General features: G+C 50.8%; 2 protein-coding genes across 2 annotated transcripts; both read right to left on the bottom strand.

Moving 5' to 3' along the window:
- Positions 1-1,940: 1,940 nt before the first annotated feature.
- Positions 1,941-11,769, bottom strand: MBD3 (methyl-CpG binding domain protein 3). The gene is given in 10 exon segments (XM_033136785.1): positions 1,941-2,041; positions 2,924-3,121; positions 4,046-4,223; positions 4,793-4,888; positions 6,195-6,333; positions 7,705-7,824; positions 7,827-7,868; position 10,747; positions 11,646-11,709; positions 11,712-11,769. Coding segments are annotated over 9 exon segments (885 nt in total). The 5' UTR covers positions 11,764-11,769; the 3' UTR covers positions 1,941-2,041; positions 2,924-2,928.
- A 6,537-nt stretch (positions 11,770-18,306) lies between these two features.
- On the bottom strand, positions 18,307-22,163 carry LOC117039503 (cytochrome b-c1 complex subunit 10). The gene is made up of 3 exons (XM_033136638.1): positions 22,027-22,163; positions 20,732-20,865; positions 18,307-18,487 (listed from the first exon to the last, which is right to left on the bottom strand). Exons 1-2 carry the CDS (start codon positions 22,074-22,076, stop codon positions 20,745-20,747), a joined length of 171 nt encoding a protein of 56 aa, XP_032992529.1. The 5' UTR covers positions 22,077-22,163; the 3' UTR covers positions 18,307-18,487; positions 20,732-20,744.
- Positions 22,164-25,042: the final 2,879 nt, after the last annotated feature.

The raw sequence follows: 25,042 nt of genomic DNA, 5'->3' as shown, positions 1-25,042 counted from the left end.
CCCCCCCACCCCGCAAAAGCAGTCGATACAAAAGTCGCTTCGAAGGAATAAAATAAACTCGGTTTGGACGGGGAGCGCCGGGTGGTGACGAGACGCTGCTAAAGGAAGTTGTCCGTGCAGCAGGAACGAGGTTTCTGCTACGGCAACATCGCAGGGAGAGAGAAGCTCGCCGGCGCAGTTTTTTACTGCCGGCGAAAGCTTAAAAGGGAAGGAAACGGGTCTGCGTGGAGTTACCTGAAAAGGTGGAACCGCAGGTGGAGGAAAAAAGGAGAGGGAGGAAAGAAAGACGGGATCTCCGTGTGTGTGTGTACAAACTGTTAAATCCCTCCATTGTAAGAATGTGCCCCTCTCCTAACATCCCCTACCCGAAAGGGAGTCTCAGAGACAGCTTCGGAGAGGAGTGAAAATTCGTGCTTCTGGGATTATTACACACACACACACAAAAAAAAATCCAAAATTCAGTAGCAGGGATGGTCAATGAACCGGGTGCAGTGCGGAGCCCCATGTCCCCCCCCCCACCCCAAAGAAACAACCCCGTATGTTGGTTTGGAAGCGCCAATGTGGAGCTAGCAGTTGGCATGGCCAAAACCCCAGCACTGGAGATGGGATTGGTTGGGGGGTGGGGGTAGCTGCTGCAGTGACCCAAAGCCGAAAACTGCATGGGTCCCGGGCGGCGCAAAACAACCCAGGATTTTCCGTCACAGGTTCCCGTCATTGTGCGTGGCTCCAGAAAGCAATGGTTTAAGCAGGTTCAGAACAAGCCCGGGTAAAAGTAAAAACCACAGGTTTTTGCACAGCAATGGTGCAATTTTTGCACGACAACAGCGCCATTAAAACCCAGATTTCTGCACAGCAACGGTAGAAATTAAACCTGCAGATTTCTGCACGGCAATGGTACAATTTAAACCCAGATTTCTGCACAGCAACGGTAGAAATTAAACCCGCAGATCTCTGCATGGCAATGTTACAATTTAAACCCGCAGATTTTTGCGCGGCAACATGCTGGCTCCTCAAACAAGGTTCGCGCTAATTCCAAGCAAGCCCGATTCTGGCTCGCCTCTTCAGAGGACACGCACCGCTTTCGATCTATCGCTTCTAATTGTGTGAGACGAGCAAAAGGCCACACGTGCCCCCCCCCCAAGCAAATGATTTGAATCTAGTAAAATGGATTTGGGGATGTCAGTATATACCCTCCTCGCAATGCACCGGTCATGAAAAACACAGAAATGATACGGCACCTTTAAGCTCACGAAAGTTTTCTCCAAACGGGTCCCACCCCACCCCCCGGCCACCGACATTGCCACTGGATAAATTGGACTTTGTGTGTGTGTGTCTGCACTTCTGAGAGATCCACACACACCGGCTGGCAGCTTCTGGGGTCCCCTAGATGGTTGTTGTTCTCCTCATATGAGAAGGAACCCCCCCGTTACACCTCTAGGAAGACCGGAGAAGTCTTGAAAACGCCCTCCCCCAAAGCCAGATGAAAACACACAAACCCCATGGCAAGATTTTGCAGAAGGAAGGGTTATCTACAACTGAAGCAAACGAACGAAATCTGGGACAGGTGGTCCCCATTTAAAAACGGTGCCTCTACCTTAAGCCGAAAGAGGACGTTAAGTTTGGGTACATGTGTGCTACTTAATATTAAAAAAAAAAAAAAAAACAGCCAGGGAAGCATGCTCAAATTGCATCGCTGTGCCCTGGGAAACGAAAGATGGGGCAGTTAACATTTGCAGTTTCTCCCGAGTTCCTTGCCTGTTAACACTTGAGGAAATAACAATTGGGGGTGGTAGGTTGAGAGAGAGAAAAGAGAGAGAGAGAGAGTACGGGTTTTAGTAAAGTCCATCTTCAAGCTACTCAGGATCTACTGAGCCACTGGATTCTCGAGCGTCCGGCAAAGGAAGGCTGAAGACGACCGGAGGCTGGAGGCATCTGCTGGAGGCGTCTCCAGGTGGCGGTGGAGATGACGTGCGATGCTGTCCGACGGCAAGCTCGCCCCTTCGTGGGGCGAGGAAAGGCTAGGATTCTCAAGAGGGACTCCCTGAAGGAAGAGAGAGAGAGACTTGATCCATCACAGAGGACTAGCACCTTGCTGAAACATTTTGGGTCCGCAACCCTGGCCTGTGTCCCTCTTTCCTTCCCTCCCTCCTCTGATGCCCTCTTGCGTCTCTGCCACCCAAAGGCTGGCACGGCTGTTGGTTGCAGCAGCCCTGACTGCAAGCTCCGCGGGCGAATGGTGCCTCTGGGGCTGGCCAGGGGGTGCTGGGTGCGGCCTCAGAGTAAGCAAGCAAGCAAGCGGGCGAGGGAGACCAGCCGGCCAGTCCGCCAGCCCTTGCTGTTGGGAATGGGCAGACTAGTGGGAGGCCGGTCAGGCAGGCAGCCTTTCCTGTGCTTGCTGTCTGCAATGCCAGCCTGGGAGCTGAGTGCCCGGTGCTGAAGCGGAGCCTTTGTGCCATGCAGTCCTGGCAGCACCCTCTAATGCCACCCAAGGTAAGGTGCTGGCCTCATGTTCACCTTTGGCCGGTCTCCCTTGGGCCACTGAGGCTGGGGGCATCCTCTTCCCAGGCCCCTGTGGGGCAGAGAGAGGAGGCAACTCTCTTTGGGGCAGCTCAGAGACCAGCGGCTGCCCAGACGACCCCCAAGGAGAGGGGAGAGGAGGCAGAGGGAACACTCCACAAGGGAGGGGGTTCGAAAAAGGGCGAGAGGCTGCCAGCTCTGCAGGCAAGGGGGGGAAGAACTGGGCTGCTGAGCCCCACAGGGGTGCTACAGAAATAATGCAGTGGGTCAAGGGAGCTGCGGACTCAAAGAAGGGTTGAAAACTTCTGCCTTAACCTTTCAGCAGCCCTCTAGGGATTCAGACAGGAGTCTTTCCTGCCTGCATGCTTTGCCACGGAGCTACAGAGTTTCCCTCGGTTATTGTTACCTGGACTATACGCTCTCCACCTCCGGCCCGTGATCCACGTCCTCCTCCTCCTCTTCTTCCTCCCCGTCTTCGTCCCCCAAGGCCTTCTCTTCGGGCGCCTCGCCGTCCCTCGCGATCTCCTCTACGTGAGCGAGCATGTCGGCCATCAGAGCTTCTTCCAGCCTCTTTCGCACCTGCTGTACGAGCTCTTCCTGTTTCCTGTCCGGTGAAAGGGGGGGGGAGAGGGATGGAAAGCTGAATGAGGCTGGGGGACGGCGGCTTAACCCCCCCCCAAAACAACCGTCTGTCTTCGCAGATGCTCTGCGGTTTCTGCCGCACGCCTGGGAGACGAGCGCGGAGACCCCTTTGCGGTCAAGAGGGTGGGACCCTCAAGGTGCAAGAACAGAAACAATGGCCACGAGAAGGAGAAAATGTTGGCGTTTGGAATACTGGACACAGTTAAGGCCAGCTCGCTCAACAAAGATACTGTAGAGATTGAATAATAATAATAATAATAATAATAATAAAATAATAATAATATAATATGAAAGGGAATGAGGAAAGAGAAGAGATAAAGAAAGAGAAAGACAGAAGAAAGAAAGAGACAGAGAAAGAAAGAAAAGAGGGAGAGAAAGAGAAGAAAGAGAAGAAAGGGAGAAAGAGAGAGGGGAGAGAGAAAAGAGGAGGAGAAGAGAGAAGAAGATGAGAAGAGAGAAAAGAGAGCGAAGAAAGAAAGGAAAAGAGAGTCAAAAAGACAGAGAAGGGGGGGGAGACAGAGAAGAGGGGAGGGAGAGAGAGAGGGAGAGGAAGAGGGAGAGGAGAGAGAAGAGGAAAAGAAAAAGAAGAAGAAAGAGAGAGAGAAGAAGAAAGAAAGAAAGAAAGAAAGAAAGAAAGAAAGAAAAGAAAGAGACAGAGAAAGGGGAGAAGAGAAAGAAAGAGGGAGAGATAAAGAGAGAGACAGACAGACAGAGAAAGAATGAGGGAGAGATAAAAAAGAGAGAGAAAGAGAGATAAAGAAAAAAAGAGGGAGAGATAAAGAGAAAGACATAAAGAGACAAGAGAGAGCGAGATAAAGAGGGGGAGAGAGAAAGAAAGAAAGAAAGAAAGAGAGAACTTCTCCCTACTCCAGGGAGCTTCACTGACCTGATGTCCTCATCGGTCACCATGAAGGCTTTGCAGAGGGGCTGGGAGGTGTTGAGCCAGACGCCGGGGTTCTTCTCCACGGCGGCAGAGAGCTGCCCGGTGATGGGCATGGTGCTGGTGTGCAGGGCGCTGGCAATGGCCGAGAGGAGGGTCTCGTCGGTGCAGCCTGGCCCCACGCCTGCGGGGGGGGGGAGAGGAGGGGTGCCAGAGGAGACACGCGGCATGCGGTCAATGCATGGGTGCGAGGCCTTGCCTGCCTAGAACACCCCTGGTCAGAGAAATCTACCAATTAACGGCAAGGTTGTCTTGAGCGCCAGCCAAGATGACATTGGAGCAGAGCTCGCCTTGGGTTCGACATGGCCCGGACGCCTGGGTCCGTTTCCCAAGGGCCTTCTGGCGGTTCCCTCCCTGCGAGAAGCGGGGTTGCAGGGAACCAGGCAGAGGGCCTTCTCAGTGGTGGCACCCTCCCGTCAGATGTCAAGGAAATAAGCAACTATCTGATTTGTAGAAGACACCTGAAGGCAGCCCTGTTCAGGGAAGCTTTTAATGTTTCATCGTGTTTTTAATATTCTGTTGGGAGCCGCCCAGAGTGGCTGGGGAAACCCAGCCAGATGGGCAGGGTATAAATAAATATGAATAATTATTATTATATTCCCTCTGATGGTATCTAGTTGACCCCAGAGGCAGGACCCCAGAGGACAAGGTGACTTATCGTTTATTTGCAGAGATCAAAAAGGAGCCCAGTACCTTGCAAACCTTTTGGGAGGTCCATGGTCTTCACCAGCTCCTCTGCGATATCGAAGGCGTTGAGGCCGCTGAGCTTCTTCTCCCAGAAGAGCTGGGGGGAAAGGAAAAGAGAAAGAGAACGTCTGGTTAAGCACATTTCTCTGAACATCACGAGCGCCACGAACACACAAGCTGCCCCGCGCATTTAAAACCACACGGTGAGAATCCTTGGGAATGTGTTGTTTGTTAAGGGCGCTGGGAACTGTAGCTGTGCGAGTGGGAAACTATATTTCCCACGAGTTTTTTTTTTCTTTTGGGGGGGTGCAGGTGGGGAGAAGCCATGTGCATTTAAGTCTACACGTGTACACAGTCCAATGCTGGCTCTCAGCCAGAGAGAATATTTTGTAAGTGTCATTTATTTAAAATTACTAACTCCGACTTGCATGCCAGTTTGAATTTTATGGGTAAAGAACGGGGAAGGGGGGAACGAAATAGCTTCCCCCTCCCCACAAAAAACCCCCAGCAGATAACCACTAATGATGTTTTTCGTCAACGGCGGGAAATAATTTTGTTGTTCAGTCGTTCAGTCGTGTCCGACTCTTCGTGACCCCATGGACCAGAGCACGCCAGGCACCCCTATCCTCCAATGCCTCGCGCAGCCTGGCCAAAACTCATGTTAGTAGCTTCGAGAACACTGTCCAACCATCTCATCCTCTCTCGTCCCCTTCTCCTTGTGCCCTCCATCTTTCCCAACATCAGGGTCTTTTCTAGGGAGTCTTCTCTTCTCATGAGGTGGCCAAAGTACTGGAGCCTCAACTTCAGGATCTGTCCTTCTAGTGAGTACTCAGGGCTGATTTCTTTGAGAATGGATAGGTCTGATCTTCTTGCAGTCCATGGGACTCTCAAGAGTCTCCTCCAGCACCAGAATTCAAAAGCATCAATTCTTCGGCGATCAGCGGGAAATAATAGAAGGGCACAAAAAAGAAGGCCAACACCACAATTTGACGCAGCCTCCCTGCGTCGCAAGACTGCCCAAGAGGCCCTTGACATCTTCAGAGGCAAAAAACCCCCGAGTAACAATAGAAGGCGAGTCCCGTTGCATCCGCCTAAATAAAGTTTCCCACTTGCACAAGGACCTGTCTGCATAATTGGGGCAAAGCAAGTGCTTATATGCATTCCTGGAAGCCTGGGGCCCACACCCACCTCCCAACGGGATTGGCTGTCTAAACTCCCAAGCTGCGAATCACGACTCAAAGAGTTCAACGGTGCCAATGGCAGAGGCCCAAATCCTGAAACGCCCTGTGATTGGGCGTCGTGTATCGAATCGGACAAAGGAGCTCGGAACCTTTAGCCCAGGACTCAAGGCTCAGGCAAACACGGAACACGGAGCACATAACACACAGGTGTCCCCAACCGCACTTACCTGGCTGGTTTGGTCGGACTGCCTTTTGGGGGTCCGTCTTGACTTTATTGCTCGGGTGGTTGGTGATCTTGGTGACCGGCTGCTTGAAGATCGAAGCCGTCTGCCGGACGGGGAGTGCCGTGTTCAGGTCGGGTTTGCCCTGGAAACAGGAGGAAAGAGAGGCAGGTGACTCCAAACAGAACGGAAAAGGCACGTCTTGAGGGTTCATCTGCCCCTTAATAATAATTGTACCCCGCCCATTTGGATGAGTTTCCCCAGCAACTCTGGGCGGCTCCCAATCAAGTGTTAAAAACATACAGCATTAAATATTAAAAACTTTCCTAAACAGGGCTGCCTACAGATGTCTTTTAAAAGTAGGATAGTTGTTTATTCCTTGACATCTGATGGGAAGGTGCCACCACCGAGAAGGCCCCCTGTCTGGTTCCCTGTAACCTCGCTTCTCGCAGGGAGGGAACCGCCAGAAGGCCCTCAGAGCTGGACTCAATGTCCGGGCTGAAAGATGGGGGTGGAGATGCTCCTTCAGGTATACTGGGCCGAGGCCGTTTAGGGCTTTCAAAGTCAGCACCAACACTTTGAATTGTGCTCGGAAACGTACTGGGAGCCAATGTAGATCTCTCAGGACCGGTGTTATGTGGTCTCGGCGGCCGCTCCCAGTCCCAGTCTGGCAGCCGCATTCTGGATTAATTGCAGTTTTCGGGTCACCTTCAAGGTAGCCCCACGTAGAGCGCATTGCAGTAGTCCAAGCAGGAGATAACTAGAGCATGCACCACTCTGGCGACCGTCTGTGGGCAGGGAGGATCTCATCCTGCATACCAGAGGGAGCTGGTAGACAGCTGCCCTGGACACAGAACCGACCTGCACTTCCATGGACAGCTGTGAGTCCAAAATTACCCCCAGGCTGCGCACCTGGTCCTTCAGGGACACAGTTACCCCATACAGGACCAGGGAGTCCCCCCACCCCCTGTCCCCCCAAAACAGTACTTCTGTCTTGTCAGGACTCAACCTCAATCCTAAACTCGAGCAGCTGTCAATAAACTTGTGAGCAAGCCCTTCCTAGCCTGCAAACCTTCCACCACACCTTAAACAAACTTTCCAAAAAATAAAATAAATTGTACATATTTACACCCCACAAGTATTCCATTCCTTTGAATCCTGCGCTAATCTGCTTTATAGGCAGAGGGAGCCAGCATGACTAAGCTGCTTCTGGCGAACCAGAGCAGCGCACGGAAACGCCATTTCCCTTCCCGCCGGAGTGGTACCTATTTATCTACTTGCATTTTTGACATGCTTTCGAACTGCTAGGTGGGCAGGAGCAGGGACCAAGCAACGGGAGCTCACCCCGGCATGCGGGGATGCGAACCGCCGACCTTCTGATCGGCAAGCCCTAGGCTCTGTGGCTCAACCCACAGCGCCACCCACGTCCCTGTAGCATAGCAGGGCACAAAAGGCCTGGGGAGGCTGGCGTGGGGGAGGGTCAAGCGCCAAGGGGCTCTGGGAGGGGGGTCCTCACCTTGGCCTGACTGGAGCAGTCGTAGCGCATCCGCTGCCTGTTTTTGTTCACTTTGCTCATGAGCATCTTCCCCGTCCGGAAGTCGAAGGTGCTCAGGTCCATGGAGTTGCCGAGGGTAACGGGCCAGCTGGCTGCGGCTTGCTCCGGAATTTCTTCCCGTCGGGCTGGGGGGGGGGGAGAGAGAAATAAAAAAGGGAGGGAGAGAAATTATGGGCTTCTGGGGGGGGCGTTGGCACGAGGCCGAACCGGGTGCGAGGAAACAAAATTCTTGTTCGTCGCAGAGCTGCCCTACGGACACAAACACAGCCGCAGAGCGAAGAAAAAGGAGAAAACTTCTTCCGTCCCAGGGGCCAAATCACCATCGCGGGGAACTTTCTGAGGGCCACGTTTCTCTGGAGGGCAGGCAAATTCGTCGCAAGCAACGGGCGAGGCTCTTACCGTTTGTTTTTTTTGTTTTGCAATGGGGAGGCATAAAACGAGGTTTCTGGACAACAAAACCCTCATCCCTTAACCCGGGCAGGTGAGAGGACTCTCGCCGGTTAGGTGCGCATTCCAGCCGCCAAAAGCAGAGCAGAAAGCCCAGTGAGGGGGTGGGGAGTCCCAAGGGCCAGGGGAAAAGGCACGGAGGGCCGCATCCGAACCCTATGTCCCTCTGGCAGGTGGACTCAAAGCCCACAAGCGCGAAAGAGAAGTGCTGCTAAAGCAACTGGCGGAGGGAGGTTGCAGAGAGTCATTGTTCGAAATGTTACCTTATGGCCTGTTTTTGCTACTTATTTTGGCGATTTTGCAGCTCTTTCTCGTTTCGTTTTTTGCAAATGTGCGAACCCACTTCAGCTACTGATTGATGTTGCGACTGCAGTACACTGTTTATTGTTTTCATTTTATGGATCAATGGTCCGGTTAGATAGCAAAGTTCATGTCCAAATGGCTGTTTTAGGGGTTGTTGTTTTTTTAAAATTCCGTAACCGATTAATCCGGTTTGCATTACTCTCCATGGGAAAGAGCGCCGTGGTTTTGGAACGCTTTGGTTTTGCAACGCAATTTCCGGGACGGATTCAGTATGAGAACCAAGGCACCACTGTAGCATCATTCGCTGCTCCTGCAAGCGCAGAATTTCAGCGCGTGCAATAAAACAACAACACAAAAGTGCGTTAAAAAGCCTCCGAAACTTGAAACCCGTGCAACTCTGAGGTTTCGGATGCTTGGAGGGAGGGAGAAGCTCTCGTCGTGGGGCCTGGAAGCGAGGGAATGTCTCCCCTTTGTGAAAAGCAAGCGCAAAGCGACTTTTGGCTGCACGACTCTCCACCCGCCCCCCACCGCGACCAAGATTTTTTTATTGTAAAGGAAGAAAAAAAAAGGAGAAAGCAGCTGAGAAACGATTCTGCACGCTCCCCCCTCCCCAACTTACGCTTGCTTTGTAAGGTTTTCAATGGCTTGCCCCAGCCGCCGAGGAACGAAATATAAAAAAGGGGGAGACCTCCCTCCCCCTTGCAATTCTTTCGCTCTTTTCTTTAAGGCGCTCAACTTGCAAATTCAGACTTTTGGGAGCACGGGGCGGGGAGATTAGATGAATGCAGCCCTATTCAAGGTGCCCAAACGACCTTCCATAGTCCAACTCGGCACGGGCAAGCAAAAATCTCTTTGTTCCCCTCTTTAGCGAGGAAAGGGGGGGGGAAGGTTTTGCAAATGAGCCCGGCTCCTATTATCAATAAAAGCCAGCTTCATTACACCGCCCCTTTCTAGCTCCAGACACCAGACATTTTTCAGAGCCTGGAAAAGAAAAAAAAACCACGCAAGGGGCTTGCTTTTTAAAAGAACACCCCCCCCAGCCACTGCAAAAAAACCCTGAGAATTAAACAATGGATTAGGCAGAGGGCCGTTTCCCAGAACTTTCTTTCTGCAAGGAAAGCCCTTCTGCGTCGCAGAGGATTCTGGGAAAGGCTCCACGCCAGTGGACTGAATGCGGCCCCCGGGCTTCCCGTTCTGGCCCTTGGAAGTGTCTTCCATGTGTGGGTGGAAATGTGCCTCCCAGGGAGGAGAATGGGTGTGTATGTGTGTGTGTGTGCCTTGCGTGAAAATTGTATTGGGCAAAGGCAAAAAATTCTAGCCTTTGCCCCGCTCACAGCTGGCATGCGGCCCATCAGGAGGCTGCCGGGAAGGGAAAACGGCCCCCAGGCTGCAAACAGCTCCCACAGCCCCTGTTCTACGTCCAGAAACACAAGACCCAAGTCGACAGCATGCAGAGTTTACCCGTGGCCCTCAGATCCCATCAGGTTGCGTACGCCGGGCTCCCAAATCACCTCTATTGCGCTAGCCAAAGTCCGTGACGACAAAAACCGTGCAAACACAGTCAGGAAAAGAAATACCTATATACTGGTAACTGCCTATAAAAAAGCAGAACCACTTGCCTGAAACCATCAAAATCGTAAAGTACAGATTGGGGATTCGATATTTCTATTGCAACCCAGCCAGATGGCCAGGGTACAAATAACAATTATTATTATTATTATGAGTTCTGAATCTCCCTTGCAGTTTACTGTGATTTGGTCCGGGTTAGCGTTGCCATATTTAAAAAAGTGACAATCAACAACAAAAGCCGTTGAACTTTGTTTGGTCCATCTTACTGTAGGCTTTGTTCATTTTGGGGGGGAAAAAGCAAGTTTTATTTTACGCTTCAGGATTGCTTATATTTTGAATTTCCTAACAACTTTGGGCGACCTCTCCCTCACCCAAAACCCGCCCCCCACCAACCCTCAAAAGTCATTCTCTTTGGTGTTTAAAATACTGATTTCTTAATTTGGGGTTCAAAAAAAATACGGCATGTCTTACACACGGAGTCGTCTTATACACGGAAAAATACGACAGACACGTATGGGGTGCACCCTAATATTTTAAGTGCTTTCATAGAATCCTAGAGTTGGAAGAGACCCCAAGGGCCATCCAGTCCAGCCCCCCGCCAAGCAGGAAACACCATCAAAGCATTCCTGACAGACGGCTGTCAAGCCTCCGCTTCAAGACCTCCAAAGAAGGAGACTCCACCACACTCCTTGGCAGCAAATTCCACTGTCGGACAGCTCTTACTGTCAGGAAGTTCTTCCTAATGTTTAGGTGGAATCTTCTTTCTTGTAGTTTGAATCCATTGCCCCGTGTCCGCTTCTCCGGAGCAGCAGAAAACAACCTTTCTCCCTCCTCCATATGACATCCTTTTATATATTTGAACATGGCTATCATATCACCCATCCTAGCTAGTAGCCGCCAACGCCTCCAAGAATTTGCCCAATCCTCTCTAAAGTTGGCAGCCACTGCTGCCTCCGGTGGAAGCGAATTCCTGAGTTTTGACCGAGTGCCGTGCAAAGGAAAAGCTGCTGGCGAACACGTGGCCCATGTATTCTCTCCCCCCCCTGCAAAAAAAAATTCCAACAGGGTGCCCGTTCAATCTGAAACTCACCCCCAACCCACTTGCTCCCCCCCAAAAAATCTTTTGCAAAATCAAAACTAGCACTGGGGGTTGGGGGTTGGGGGGCAGGGACTCGCAACGGGGCTGTCACTTGCGGCCTAACCCGCCCCCCCCCACAGAAGCCGCGATCTGCCAGCAACGCCTTCCCGCAAAACAGCTCCGATTCGTGGCAGTGCAACTTCGGGGGGTCGCCCCCGCCACAGGACCCCCCCCAACACCCTTATTGCACAAGCAAGCGGGAAGCAGATCTCGCCCGGCCCCCCGCCTGCAGCCCCCCACCCACCCCCCCGCCAGGCAACGAGGTGCCAGGCAGCGAAAGGGCATGTGGTTGACGTCTTGACAGCGTCTTTTTGCAAGAGCGAGCGAGGAAGCAGGCAGGAAGGAAGAAAGGCCGGCTGCAGGCAGCAGTGTACCCCCCCCAAAAAAACCCACCCACCCTCCTTCCTCCCGGCCCCCCCACCCCCTTCCGCCATGGCACATTCACCTATAATAATAGACATCACTCTTCCCAGCGGAGAGCCCCGATTTCCTGGTCACTTCTTCCCTTTCCATCCCTGCGGGAGAGCTGAGCACTCCCACCTCTTCCGATCCATCGCTTCCATGAGGCCCGGCGGGTCGGGGTCGGGCTCGGGCCAGCCCCCTCCTCCTCCTCCTCCTCCTGCTCTGGCCCCTGCTGCCTGCCTGGCAGCTCCGTGATCTCTCCCTGCCAGGGTTGCGGCTGGTGCTTGGCTCGGCTCGGCTCGGCTCTGCTCGCTGCTATTGCTGCAGCTGCTGGCGACTGAAAGGTCCGCTCGGGCTTGCAAGGCCAGGCTCGCTGCTGCTGCTGCAGCTGCTTGCAAAAAAAGAAAAAAAGGCGCCCTCCGCCGGCTGCTAGGGGAATGGAACGTTCCCCGGGAAAAAGCGAGCTGTCAATCACGCCCGCATCGTTCCATTCCCACCCAAGCGCTCCTCCACCTGCTCGGAAGGGGGCGCTGCGCCGCGTTACGCTACCCGACGTACGGAACGTGCGTGCGTGCGTAGGTCGCGCTTCGGGGCCCCCCATTGGCTCGATGCTGCTCCATTCATTACCCCGCGCGCAATCCTCTGCTCCATCCTCTCGCGGTAACTTGCCCTCCGCCGCGGGCGAGAACGGGGGAAGCGTGCGCGCGCGCACGGAAAGCCGTTGGCGAACGGTTTTTTTTTAAAGTTATGAAGCGTCCGCCTTTTTTCCCCGCCAATTCGCTCGAGGCGAAACGCGGACGCTTTTCCCCCCACCCCGAAGGCGGTATCCCTCCGCTCCAAGGCAGGGAATATAGTCCCAGGTGTTTTCCCCTCAGGAAGGGAAAACACGTGTCTCGGCAAAGACACGTGAACACGCACAATTCCACCATACCAACACACACCAGGAATAAAAAGCTCGACATCCGCCTCACAAAAAAAAAATGCCCCGAAGCGCTTGAACAAAGCCTCTTCCCAATAAGGCAAAAGTCCGACACGGGTACAACGTCGGAACGCATTCAACAACGCCCGAAGGCGAGTTTCGCCTTTTTCCTCACCATAAAAAGGCAGGGCACGCGTGTACGACGTCGGGAAACGCGAAGATAGGTTTCCCTCTCCTCACCCCGCATAAAAACGCTCGACACGTATTCAACGTCGGGACGCGCACGCGACAAGCGAGCCTCGCTTTCCCCCCCTCACAAGTCTCCTCCCACATTAAAAAGCCGGACACGCGTACGACGTCACGACACGCAAGTCTCGCTTCCCCCCCTCACGAGTCCCGCCTCGCTCCACGCGAGAACGCTGAACGTGTGAATGCGGCCGCCGGCTCCCTGCCACTCGCACTAAAAAAAAAAAAACCCTCGCCCCAAGACAAGCCCCCTTTTCTCCCCACATCTAAATTCAATTAATAATAATAATATCTCTCGCCCTCAAGTTTTGCCAAGAAAGCTCTTCTGGAATCCCCACAGTACCCCTATAGGGCTGGTCCACCCCACACCTCCCCGCCCAAACCACCTCCCCGCCCCCTATGGCTCCTCCCCACGTCCCCACAACTCGCCCCATGGGCCACCTGCTCCCCATAGAACCCACAACTACCCCCCTCGACGTTAAACACCCCCCTATGAACCCTCCGCCCCACATCTCCCTAGACCCCTTCCCTCTGTCGCCCCCTTGGCTCAAATGGAGCCCCTCCCTCCGCCTCCCCATCGCCCCCTAACCTCCCCCTTCCCTTCTCTGCCCCATGCCCGCCCCCCAACACTTGCCAGACCCCCCCCAAACACTTCACCCCCCACCAGCTCCCCCCACCCACCTGTTCCCTCTCCCCATAGCAGCCCCCCAACCATGCCCCCTTTGCTTCCACCCCGCAGCCCCCCCAATCTCCTTCCCCTATGGCCCCTTACCAGCAGCCCCACATCCAAAACAAGCCCCCGCCCCCTAGATCTGACCCCCCCATACCCCCTTGCCCTGGGTCCCTTGCAACTCCCCACCCTCCCAGTAACTCCCACCTGCCCCATATCAGGCTCCCCCGACCCCCCTGCCCCCCTCCCGGACCCCCACTTTTGCAAAATTCCCCCCTTCCCCTTGCATGCACGGTGACCCACACTGACCCCATTGTTAGCCGCGGGACCTTCGCCCCCTTTTGCATGCATGCATGTATGCATGCAATGCGTGACCCCCCACCCCCCACCTTGCAAAATCGCCCCCCAAGAGATTGCATGCTCACCCCAAAGGAGGGCATCGGGGGCCCCCTCCTCCTCCTCTCGGCCCCCCAGCTCCCCCCGGCGCCTTGGCCATCTTCCTCGCCCCCCCCAACCCCCGGCAGTCGAGAGGCCGCCACGTGGTCCCAATGCACGCGACCCCCGCCCCTCTCCGCCCCACAAGCCCCGCCCCACTGCAACCAGCTAGCCAGCCAGCCAGCCAGCCCCGAGGGGGTGGGGTGGGGGGCAGAAGAAAGCAATAGGGTGGGATGGGATTGGGGGCGAGAAGCACCCCACACTTAAAAAAAATTAAACACCTCCCCCCTAAGAATGGGGGGCTTGCAGCTGACACCTGCCCTGCCCCCCTGAATTCAATGGCCATTTCAATGGGGCTCGTTGTAAATTTAATGGAATCCCCCAAAGTGGGAGAGAAGCCCCCTAAGTTTCTGTTCTGTGCGCCCCCCAACCAAAAATCAACTAATATGCAACATTCCCCCCCTTCTTTTTTTAGGGCAGGAAGGAGTTCAACAGGTGATCCGCCAGTTCAACAGGTGAGGTTTCCTTCTCTCCAAGGGCAAACCATCCAGGGGGGGGGTTTGGAACAGCTTAACCTGGTGAATTTCTGCCCTTCCCACCCTAGAGTAGACCCACTGAATTCGAGGGCCAGTCGAAAGAGAAGCCCAAAGTTTCTATTCTGCACCCCCCCTTCAAAATAAAAAAAGCCTTTTCACCTAATATGCAACACCCTGCCCCCTTTTTAGGGCTCCTGTGCAATCAAAGCAGGAAGAAATTCAACAGGTGAGGTTTTCTCTCCAAGCGCATACCATTGCAGTTCTAAGAGAGGGGAACCGCTTAACCTGGTGAATTTCTGCCTTTCCCACCCTAGAGTAGACCCACTGAATTCGAGGGCCAGTCGTTTAAGTGGGGCTCGTTAGGAGCGTGATTTAATTGAACGGAAACCCCCCCCCCAAGTGGAAAGAGAAGCCCAAAGTTTCTATTCTGCACCCCCCCTTCAAAATAAAAAAAGCCTTTTCACCTAATATGCAACACCCTGCCCCCTTTTTAGGGCTCCTGTGCAATCAAAGCAGGAAGAAATTCAACAGGTGAGGTTTTCTCTCCATTGCCTGTGCTAAGAGAGGGGAACCGCTTAACCTGGTGAATTTCTGCCTTTCCCAAAGGAGGTGCAAATTCCCCTTCTGTTTACCTTGACCAGCTCAATAATTGGTTAGGGTTGCCACACATCCAGAATTTTTCCTGATTCTGCCGTCGGAAACTTGTTTTTGGCGATTTCCCTTAAAAAAAATAGCTTCTTAAAATAAAAATAAAAAAGTGTTGTTGTTTTTTGCTCAAAAGCTGTTGAGCCTTTAAAAAAAAAAAAAAAACCTTTGTGTCTTGATTTTCACGTTTTGAAATATGGAAAAAAAAAACCTAAATATTGGCAAAACCCGCAGTTTCCATTAGGTGCCTTAACAATACCATTTAATACTTATTATTATTATTATTATTACGCCTAAATGTTGCAATAGAAGCACAAATGCAATCCTATTTTGGGGGGCTCTTGATTTAAGAAAATGGGGGGAGGTGGCCCCCATGTAGAAGACGCCCCCAAATTTTTGGTCTTTTATTTTTTTGAAGGGGAAAACCTAGTCTTATACATGGGAAAATGCGGTGTATTTTAAAGTGGGGGTGCATCCTTGGTGCAAAAGGCAGTGATTATTATTTTTTGCACGCACTCCTCCGTGTGTGCATTGCAAGGAAGGTGAGAAGTGAATCCTGGGTAAAAACCTGTGGGTCCGATGGTGCAGGGCTGCTTTGGGTCGTTGGCCTGAGATATCCCCCCCCCCATAACCCCACCCTGTTTAAGACGCAGCGCTCCCCTAAATCTGCCTCTGGGTGGGAAAAATGTCTCTCCAAACGTTGCTGGCTATGGGTCATGCTGGGTGCAGGGGCTCATGGGAGTTGTAGTCCTTCACTGCTTTGAGGGCGCCAGAGATTTCTCCTCGATTTCTGGATTAACGTCTTTTCCTTAAAAATGGGATTCGAAGCAAGGAAAGATGGCCACTTGCCATCGTCCTGCGGGACGGGTCAAATTCTGCACTAGGATTCTCCGGGTGCAAAACCCTCCAGGGTTCAAATTCGACGCGAACCCGGAAGATGAAGTTAATGGACTTTATGGAACTCGCTGAACTGACTGCGAAACTCAGGGACCAGAGGGAGGAGATGGTGCGAGAAGATTGGAAGAAATTTAAATGCTATTATTTAAAAAATCGTGAAAAATTAAGATATTTGAAAGCAGAATCAGTGAATATAAGCGGCTTTAGTAATAGGTTAGGTAAAAATAGTATACTAGAAGTGATGTTGACGAAAGAGGTATGTTTATTAAATGTAGCAATAAGATATACGAAATGAGTTAGTTATTTGAAGTTGCAATAAGAATAATGGTGATTGGTGGGAAATTAGTTACAAAGTTACTAAAGTAAATTAGAACTGGATGCAGTGGAGAGAACGGGGGAAGTCCCCCATTTAAGATTTGAAATTAGAGTTAAACGATAAGTATATAATGTTCCTGTGTTAGGTATGTATAAGTTTTCTTTCTTTTTTTCTTATTTTTAGTTTGATATTGTATTTGTAGTGTTTTAATTGTATTTGTGTGATGTATTTCTGTGTTTTTGTTGTTTAATGTGGAAAATTAATAAAATTTTTATTAAAAATAACAAAAACAAAAAACAAATTCGACCTGAACCCAAAAAATTCTGGGTTCGAAATACGCCAGGCGGATTTCGCACCTAGCTCTCGCCCCTCACCCCCCATTGCGACCCGACGTCTCCGCCATCCGGAGGTGGCCTGCCTGGTGGATCCTTGGATCCGGGCCGTTTCCACACACTTGCAACACACACCCTTGTAGGATTCTACCCACGGTATTTTCACCGGGACAAATTTCAGGAAGCGAAATGTCGTGTTTGGAAATAAGGCTTTGGAGCAAAGGGTCAGCAAACTTTTTCAGCAGGGGGCCGGTCCGCTGCCCATCAGACCTTCTTGGGGGGGGGGGCGGACTATATTTCGAAGGGGGGGGGAAATGAACGATTTCCTATGCCCCACAAATAACCCAGAGATGCGTTTTAAATAAAAGGACGCATTCTACTCATGTGAAAACACCAGGCAGGCCCCACAAATAACCTAGAGATGCATTTTAAATAAAAGCACACATTCTAATCATGTGAAAACACGGTGATCCGCGGGCCAGATTGAGGCGGCGATTGGGCTGGATCCGGCCCCTGGGCCTTAAGTTTGCCCCCCCCCCCATGCTTTAGTGCAGCCATCTTGCCCCGAAATGGCAACTATAGGCCTTCCGTTTTGGCGAACGCAACCCTTGTTTCAAAGAGTCACTTGGCACCTGGCTTATATATCCGAGTTTTTAACGCCGTGAATACAGAATTGTGACGCTTCACGGATATCGTGGAAGTAGCAACGGCGCAAGGTGCCCTCTACATTTCAAGAAGCGCCACAGTTCAAGAAGGATACGGACAAGCTGGAAGGTGTCCAGAGGAGGGCAACCAAAATGGTCCAAGGCCTGGAAACGATGCCTTAGGAGGAACGGCTTAGGGAGCTGGGTATGTTTAGCCTGGAGGAGAGAAGGTTAAGGGGTGATATGATAGCCATGTTCAAATATATAAAAGGATGTCACATAGAGGAGGGAGAAAGGTTGTTTTCTGCCGCTCCAGAGAAGCGGACACTGAGCAATGGATTCAAACTACAAGAAAGAAGATTCCACCTAAACATTAGGAAGAACTTCCTGACAGTAAGAGCTGTTCGACAGTGGAATTTGCTGCCAAGGAGTGTGGTGGAGTCTCCTTCTTTGGAGGTCTTTAAGCGGAGGCTTGACAGCCGTCTGTCAGGAATGCTTTGATGGTGTTTCCTGCTTGGCAGGGGGGTTGGACTGGATGGCCCTTGGGGTCTCTTCCAACTCTAGGATTCTAGGATTCATTTAACCCAGCATCATAAACAGACATGTCTTCCTGCAAAAGAATTCCGGGAACTGCACCCTGCGCATTGTTAGAAGGCCTTTATTTCCCCACCACCACAGAACTACGATTTCTGGAATATAACCCCTCTTGCTGGGCGACTCTGGAAACTGCAGCTCTGCGAGGGGAGTCTCCTAACAGCCCTCTGCAAACTACAGTTCCCGGGACTTTTGTGGGGCAAACGCCTCGACAATTCTGCTTCAAATGCAAAGGGAAGATGGGACCTAAATTTCTGGAATTGCGATGGGACGAAGGAGGCTCTCTCTCCTTCCTGTGCATCCCAGTCGGCAATGTAAAACAGGCAACCGCAAAGCGGCGTTTTCGACCCCAGGCCTGTGCGCAAAAAAAAGGCCCCGACATTGGCCAACGCGTGAGATTTCTGCGCCGCGATTCGTGCGGCATTTGACTCCGCAGAGAAGCAAAACGGTCCACAAGAACAGCACGTTTCCCCTGTGAGCTAAAAGAGGCTTTATTCATTGTGACATTATCGGCGCAGGATCTGCCCGTTCGGCGAGAGGAAATGGAAAGGTTTCGGCACCGCCAGGCAAGTTTCAAGGGTTTCACAGTTTCGGAGCGCCGGCAAGGCAAAGGGAAGGAAAGGAAGCCTCTCCGGGACCAAACGGGTTGCTCTGCAAAGGGAAGGGAAAGGAGAACAATGAAAGGATGTCGCAAAAAAAAAAGCTTTGGTGCTTTGCAGGAATCGCTCAGACAATGAGGATAGCCGAAGTAGATTCCCGCAGTCAGTGTTCGAAATTAGCGTTTTGCACCCGGCTATCGGGCAATTGTGAAGTGAAGATGCCCGGGTGCCAGGATGGCAACTGATGTCTCCATCTGGGGATCCTTGGATCTGGACCGTTTTCACACGCTAATACAAAACCCTGTAGGATTCCATCCGTTGTATTTTATCTGCACAGTCGGAATGAGTTTCTGGAACCAGAATGCTTTTTCCGTGCAGGGGCAGCGAAAGGGGCTCCCCCCCCCCCCCCCGCTCACCGTTGGGAAGGATATCCCCACGTTATGAATGGTCCGTGTCGCCATTCAGAAAAAGGTCGGAAAAGGCCAATATATATGTGGACTGTCCCTGGATCGAGGGACTTTTCTTCTTCAAGTTCTCCAAGCTCTTAACCCAACTCAAGGTTATCCTCTGAACTAGCCTGATATTTAACTGAGAATCAATCACAGCCAAGTCCATCGTTTGAAAAAACAAGACTTTGTAGCAGTCTTGCCCCCCCAAACGGCAACTAGATGTTCTGTTTCGGCGACTGAAACCTTGGTCTAAGGAGCCGTTTGGCACCTAGCTTTCATATCTACAGGTGAAACTCAAAAAATTAGAATATCGTGGAAAGGTTCATTTCTTTCAGTAATTCAACTTAAAAGGTGAAACTAATATATGAGATGGACTTGTGATGGATATGCAAAGCGATAATTGTGATGGTTATGGCGTCCAGCTGATGAAAACCCCAAAGTTGAGATTGTGAATTTGGGGTTCTCATAAGCTGTACGCCATAATCATCACAATTATAACAAGCAAGGCTTGACATATCTCGCTTTGCGTGTCATGAGTCTATCTCATATATTAAACTCCAGTAGCTAATGAAGACAATTGCTTACATAAATGGACTTTTCAACGACATTCTAATTTTTCGAGTTTCACCTGTATATCTATCTATCTATCTATCTATCTATCTATCTATCTATCTATCTATCTATCTATCTATCTATCTGAATTTCTAAAACTTCCCACAGTGTGTCCCATTGAGAATCAGGTTCACCACCAAAATCTGCAGAGTTTCAGCTGTTTGCAACAAGCTGCATTTTCAGCCGAATTTGGGGAAACCGCTCGAAGCATCTGTTGTGCGGAGCCATTTCACAAAATCAGAGTTGGAAGGGGCCCCGAGGAACATCTACCCCAGGAGTCAGCAAACTTTTTCAGCAGGGGGGCCGGTCCACTGTCCCTCAGACCTTGTGGGGGGCCAGACTATATTTTGAAAAAAACATATGAACGAATTCCTATGCCCCACAAATAACCCAGAGATGCATTTTAAATAAAAGCACACATTCTACTCATGTCAAAACACGCTGATTCCCGGACTGTCTGGGGAACAGATTTAGAAGGCAATTGGGCCAGAGTCTGCCTCCCCATGTTCTAGTAGCAGGTGGTTCCCCAGACTTGCTTGCCTGAACTGAAGTTCAATGCGGATAAGACAGAGAGGTTCGAGTACAGGGGCCAGCAAACTTTTTCAGCAGGGGGCCGGTCCACTGTCCCTCAGACCTTGTAGGGGGCTGGACTATACTTTGGGAAAAATATATGAACGAATTCCTATGCCCCACAAATAACCCAGAGATGCGTTTTAAATAAAAGCACACATTCTACTCATGTAAAAACACGCCGATTCCCGGACCTTCCGTGGGCCGGATTTAGAAGGCGATTGGTCCGGATCTGGCCCCCGGGCCTTAGTTTATCTACCCCAACCCCCCTGCAAATGCAGGACGATGCAGCTGTCCCATATGGGGATCAAACCTGCAACCTTGCCATTATCAGCACCAGCGCTCCAAACGACGGATCTATCGGTTTCTCCCATCCCTGTCAACGTGACCATTCCTTTCTCGGGAGAAACGCAAGCTCTCTGCCTCGCAGCTTGCAAAGGGGCCTCGCTTGGGATCTGCGCCTACACGGGAGGGGTGTCGTTCCCGGCGCCGCACAACCCCGTTTGTGGAGACGCTTCCAAGGCCACCCCGGTTCCACGTTGGGGGACGGAATCATTGCCTGGGAAAGTCGTGGTTTCCCCCAGAACCGGTGCCAAAGCACGAGAGTCGCCCCCCGAAAGGAGCAGATGCAAAAGGCCCGGATTTATAATCCAGAGAGGACCCACCTCCTTGCGACGCTCAGTCGTCTTTCTTAAACTTGCCGTTGATCCAAGGCACGTAGTCGAGGAAGAGCCTCCAGTCTGTGGCCCACACCAGCCCCACGGCTCCCACGGTGCCCCACATGCTCATCGTAGGTATCCTGCGGGAAGGAGAAAGAACAGGAGCGGTGCTCGCGTACCCCTGGGCACGTCGGAGACGCAACCGTGTGCGGTTCACGTGGAGCTTTCGGAACCACAGGATTGTTGGAAGGGACCCCCAAGGGTCATCCAGTACAACCCCCCCAAAGCAATCTCAGCTAAAGTTCCCCCAGCCACTCTGGGCGGCTTCCAACGAAATATTAAAAATACACTTAAAACATCGGACATTATGAACATCTCTAAATAGGGCTGCCTTCAGATGTCTTCTAAAAGTCAGATAGTTGTTTATTTCCTTGACATCTGATGGGAAGGTGCCACCACCGAGAAGGCCCTCTGCCTGGTTCCCTGTAACCTCACTTCTCGCAGGGAGGGAACCGCCAGAAGGCCCTCGGAGCTGGACCTCTGTGTCTGGACTGGACTATGGGGGGGGGTGGAGACGCTCCTTCAGGGATACTGAGCCGCCACCTCCCATCCCACGGCCGGACGGCTCAGACTGCCGGAAAGCTCTTCCCGGCGTCGTCAAGTCGGAATCTCCTTCCTTCTCACGGTGAAGCCACGGGTTCGAGTCCTACCTTCCTTGCTCCCTCTTCCATGCCCTGAGATATTTGGAAGACGGCTCTCCTACCTGCTCTTTTCCGGGCCAAACAAGCAGCAAGGTGCTGTCCACCCCACCCCACCCCTGCATCCTGCTTTGGGGAGAAGGAATGGGGACCTCTAAGGAACCCTCTTCCATAGCCACCCACATCTGAAAGGAGCTTTTAATGTTTGATGGATTATGGCATTTTAATATTTTGTTGGAAGACGCCCAGAGTTGCTGGGGAAGCCCAGCCAGATGGGAGCGGTATAAATAACAAATTATTAGTATTATTATTAGTATTATTATTATTATAATCTGCTGGCCACAGTTGTTTCCTGCAGCAGTGAGTTCCAAAGGTTAACTGGTTGTTTTTTTTTGGGGGGGATGTCATTTCTGAACCTGAATTTCCCAGCAAGCCCAGTCCACGTGTGTTCAACCTTCTCCAATTTAATGGGGGGGTTTTAATTTTGGGGGTGAGTGGGTGACCCCCCACCCCAACCTTTGGAGCAGGGCGGGGCGGGGCCAAAGCGAGGCCCCGCCCCCTCTCCGACCTTCCCCCACCCCCACCCCAAGAGCAACCACTCACCAGTTGCGCAGGAGCTGCCCGTAACGGGGGCCCACGAACTTGCTCAGCATCCTGCCTCGACCCCCGGCTCCAGCGCCTTTCCGCCTGGAAGGTCACCTCTCCCTCACGCGCGTGCGCACACCGCCCCCTTTCCCCTACACACGTGCGCTTCCTGCGTGCGTGCTTGCGTTCGCGCGTGCGCGGTGTCGCGACGCCGCCTGGCCCGCTCCTCGTACATATAGACCTCCATCAAGAGTCGCAAACGCGCCGCCGGATTGCGAGCTTGCTTTTTTTTCGCCCCACCCACCCCTCTCTCTGTTCCCTGGGAACGTTGTCCATAGAACTGAATCCAGCGCCATCTAGCGGCCAAAGCCGCGTAATGGCACAAGCACGTTGAGCTGGACGACAGCCCTGCAGTGTAGTCCATTATTATTATTATTGTTGTTGTTGTTGTTGTTGTTGTTGTTGTTGTTGCTGTATTCGAGATGTTCTCTCATAGGCTGATAATAATAACAAATAAATGCAGAAATAAATAAAGATAACGAAACTGTATTTGTGGTGTTTTATCATAGGCAAATCCATGCGCTGGATTATGGAGAAAGCTAGAGAGTTCCAGAAAAACATCTACTTCTGCTTCATTGACTACGCAAAAGCATTTGACTGTGTCGACCACAGCAAACTATGGAAAGTTCTTAAAGAAATGGGAGTGCCGGATCACCTCATCTGTCTCCTGAGAAATCTCTATTTGGGACAAGAAGCTACAGTTAGAACTGGATATGGAATAACTGATTGGTTCAAAATTGGGAAAGGAGTACGACAAGGCTGTATATTGTCTCCCTGCTTATTTAACTTATATGCAGAATTCATCATGCGAAAGGCTGGGCTGGATGAATCCCAAACCGGAATTAAGATTGCCGGAAAAAATATCAACAACCTCAGATATGCTGATGATACAACCTTGATGGCAGAAAGTGAGGAGGAATTGAAGAACCTTTTAATGAGGGTGAAAGAGGAAAGCGCAAAATATGGTCTGAAGCTCAACATCAAAAAAACGAAGATCATGGCCACTGGTCCCATCACCTCCTGGCAAATAGAAGGGGAAGAAATGGAGGCAGTGAGAGATTTCACTTTCTTAGGCTCCATGATCACTGCAGATGGTGACAGCAGTCACGAAATTAGAAGACGCCTGCTTCTTGGGAGGAAAGCAAGGACAAACCTAGACAGCATCTTCAAAAGCAGAGACATCACCTTGCCGACAAAGGTCCGTATAGTTAAAGCTATGGTTTTCCCAGTAGTAATGTACGGAAGTGAGAGATGGACCATAAAGAAGGCTGATCGCCGAAGAATTGATGCTTTTGAATTCTGGTGCTGGAGGAGACTCTTGAGAGTCCCATGGACTGCAAGAAGATCAAACCGATCCATTCCTAAAGAAATCAGCTCTGAGTGCTCACTAGAAGGACAGATCCTGAAGTTGAGGCTCCAGTACTTTGGCCACCTCATGAGAAGAGAAGACTCCCTGGAAAAGACCCTGATGTTGGGAAAGATGGAGGGCACAAGGAGAAGGGGATGACGGAGGACGAGATGGTGGGACAGTGTTCTTGAAGCTGCCAACATGAGTTTGGCCAAGCTGCGGGAGGCAGTGAAGGATAGGTGTGCCTGGCGTGCTCTGGTCCATGGGGTCACGAAGAGTCAGACACGACTGAACGACTGAACAGCAACAACAATCATAGGCAAATAATAATAATAATACTTCAGATACACACGAAAGCTCATACCAAGAACAAACTTAAGTTGGTCTCTAAGGTGCTACTGGAAGGAATTTTTTATTTTATTTTGTTTTAATAATAATAATAATAATAATAATAATAATAATAATAGCCTATGATAAAACACCACAAATGCATTTTATAATCAAACTATGGTAGGAATATTAGGTTTCTTTTATTTCCAAGCTGCTTTCAGCTCAAAGGAATCCCAAAGCGGCTTACGAACAATAAATGACAATGGCGTGGATAGGACACGACAGAACATCGCAAATACTGCACAATTCGCATCGTCGTCATTATTATAATCATAGGAAATAATAGGACAACACAAATACAAATTATTATTATTATTATTATTATTATTATTAAATAAGATTTATTCCTCCTATTCCCGCAAGGTCTCAGGGCGGTTCACAAGATAAAAACCACAACATAGATTCATTGACATTGTCTGGCGATTGTTGATGAATCCCCAGGCAAAAATCTCCAAAAACCAAACAACACACTCAGTTGGCAGCAAATGCCCCAAATCTGGTATTCCTTTGATCTGAATGTTACCACGCTTTTAAGTATTTTAAAAATGCAAATATATACGTTTGCAGCCTGCTTTTTATTGAATGGGAGAGAGAGACCACACGCAAATATATATACTGTATCTATCTATCTATATATATATATATGTATATTTTAAATCAACCTCGCAAGAAGACTGTGGGCGCGCGACTCTACTTTAAAAAAAAGATCTATGGTTAAGCATTGCACGCTTTGCTTTAACGCGCCTGCGCGGCGCCAGCTTTCCGCCTCATTCCATTGCCCTCCTCGTCGAAGGACCCCCGCCAAGTTGTTTTTGTTTTCAAGGAGAGAGGGGAGTGCGCTGTCTACTGCAGTGCCTGATTATTATCAGGCAAGGGCTCCCTTTAGATATGTAATAAATGTTCCGATTTTCAGCTATAACCGGCCAGAGGGACTGTGGCCACAACCTCAAACTCCTTAAAAGCAGTGTTAAGGGCAGCAAGACTTAACAAAATGTCTGCAAAAGTAATGCATAATTTCCAAATAGGTATTTGAATGAGCCAGGATCCCACCAGCCCTTTCAAAAACTCCACATTTGTAAATCGCAACAAATAAAAACTTGTGCAAAGTTAACCAGTTGCACTTAACCTTGTGCAGCTGGGCCACTATTTAATTTAAATATATATTGGTGGAATATATATATATATATATATATACACACACACACACACACACACACCCTACTCACAGCTGCACAT

Source organism: Lacerta agilis, chromosome 18 (genome assembly GCF_009819535.1).
Source record: "Lacerta agilis isolate rLacAgi1 chromosome 18, rLacAgi1.pri, whole genome shotgun sequence".
NCBI lineage: Eukaryota > Metazoa > Chordata > Lepidosauria > Squamata > Lacertidae > Lacerta > Lacerta agilis.
Note: the sequence above shows the minus strand (reverse complement) of the source record. Positions and strands in the feature narration are given on the sequence as shown.

What these genes read in the sequence shown, in the direction of transcription:
- LOC117039503 (XM_033136638.1), bottom strand. Translation starts at nt 22,076, where the DNA reads ATGCTGAGCAAGTTCGTGGGCCCCCGTTACGGGCAGCTCCTGCGCAAC. An exon ending in GGGCAGCTCCTGCGCAACTG is followed by an intron (nt 20,866 to 22,026) that starts GTGAGTGGTTGC and finishes TCCTTCCCGCAG; the next exon opens with GATACCTACGATGAGCATGT.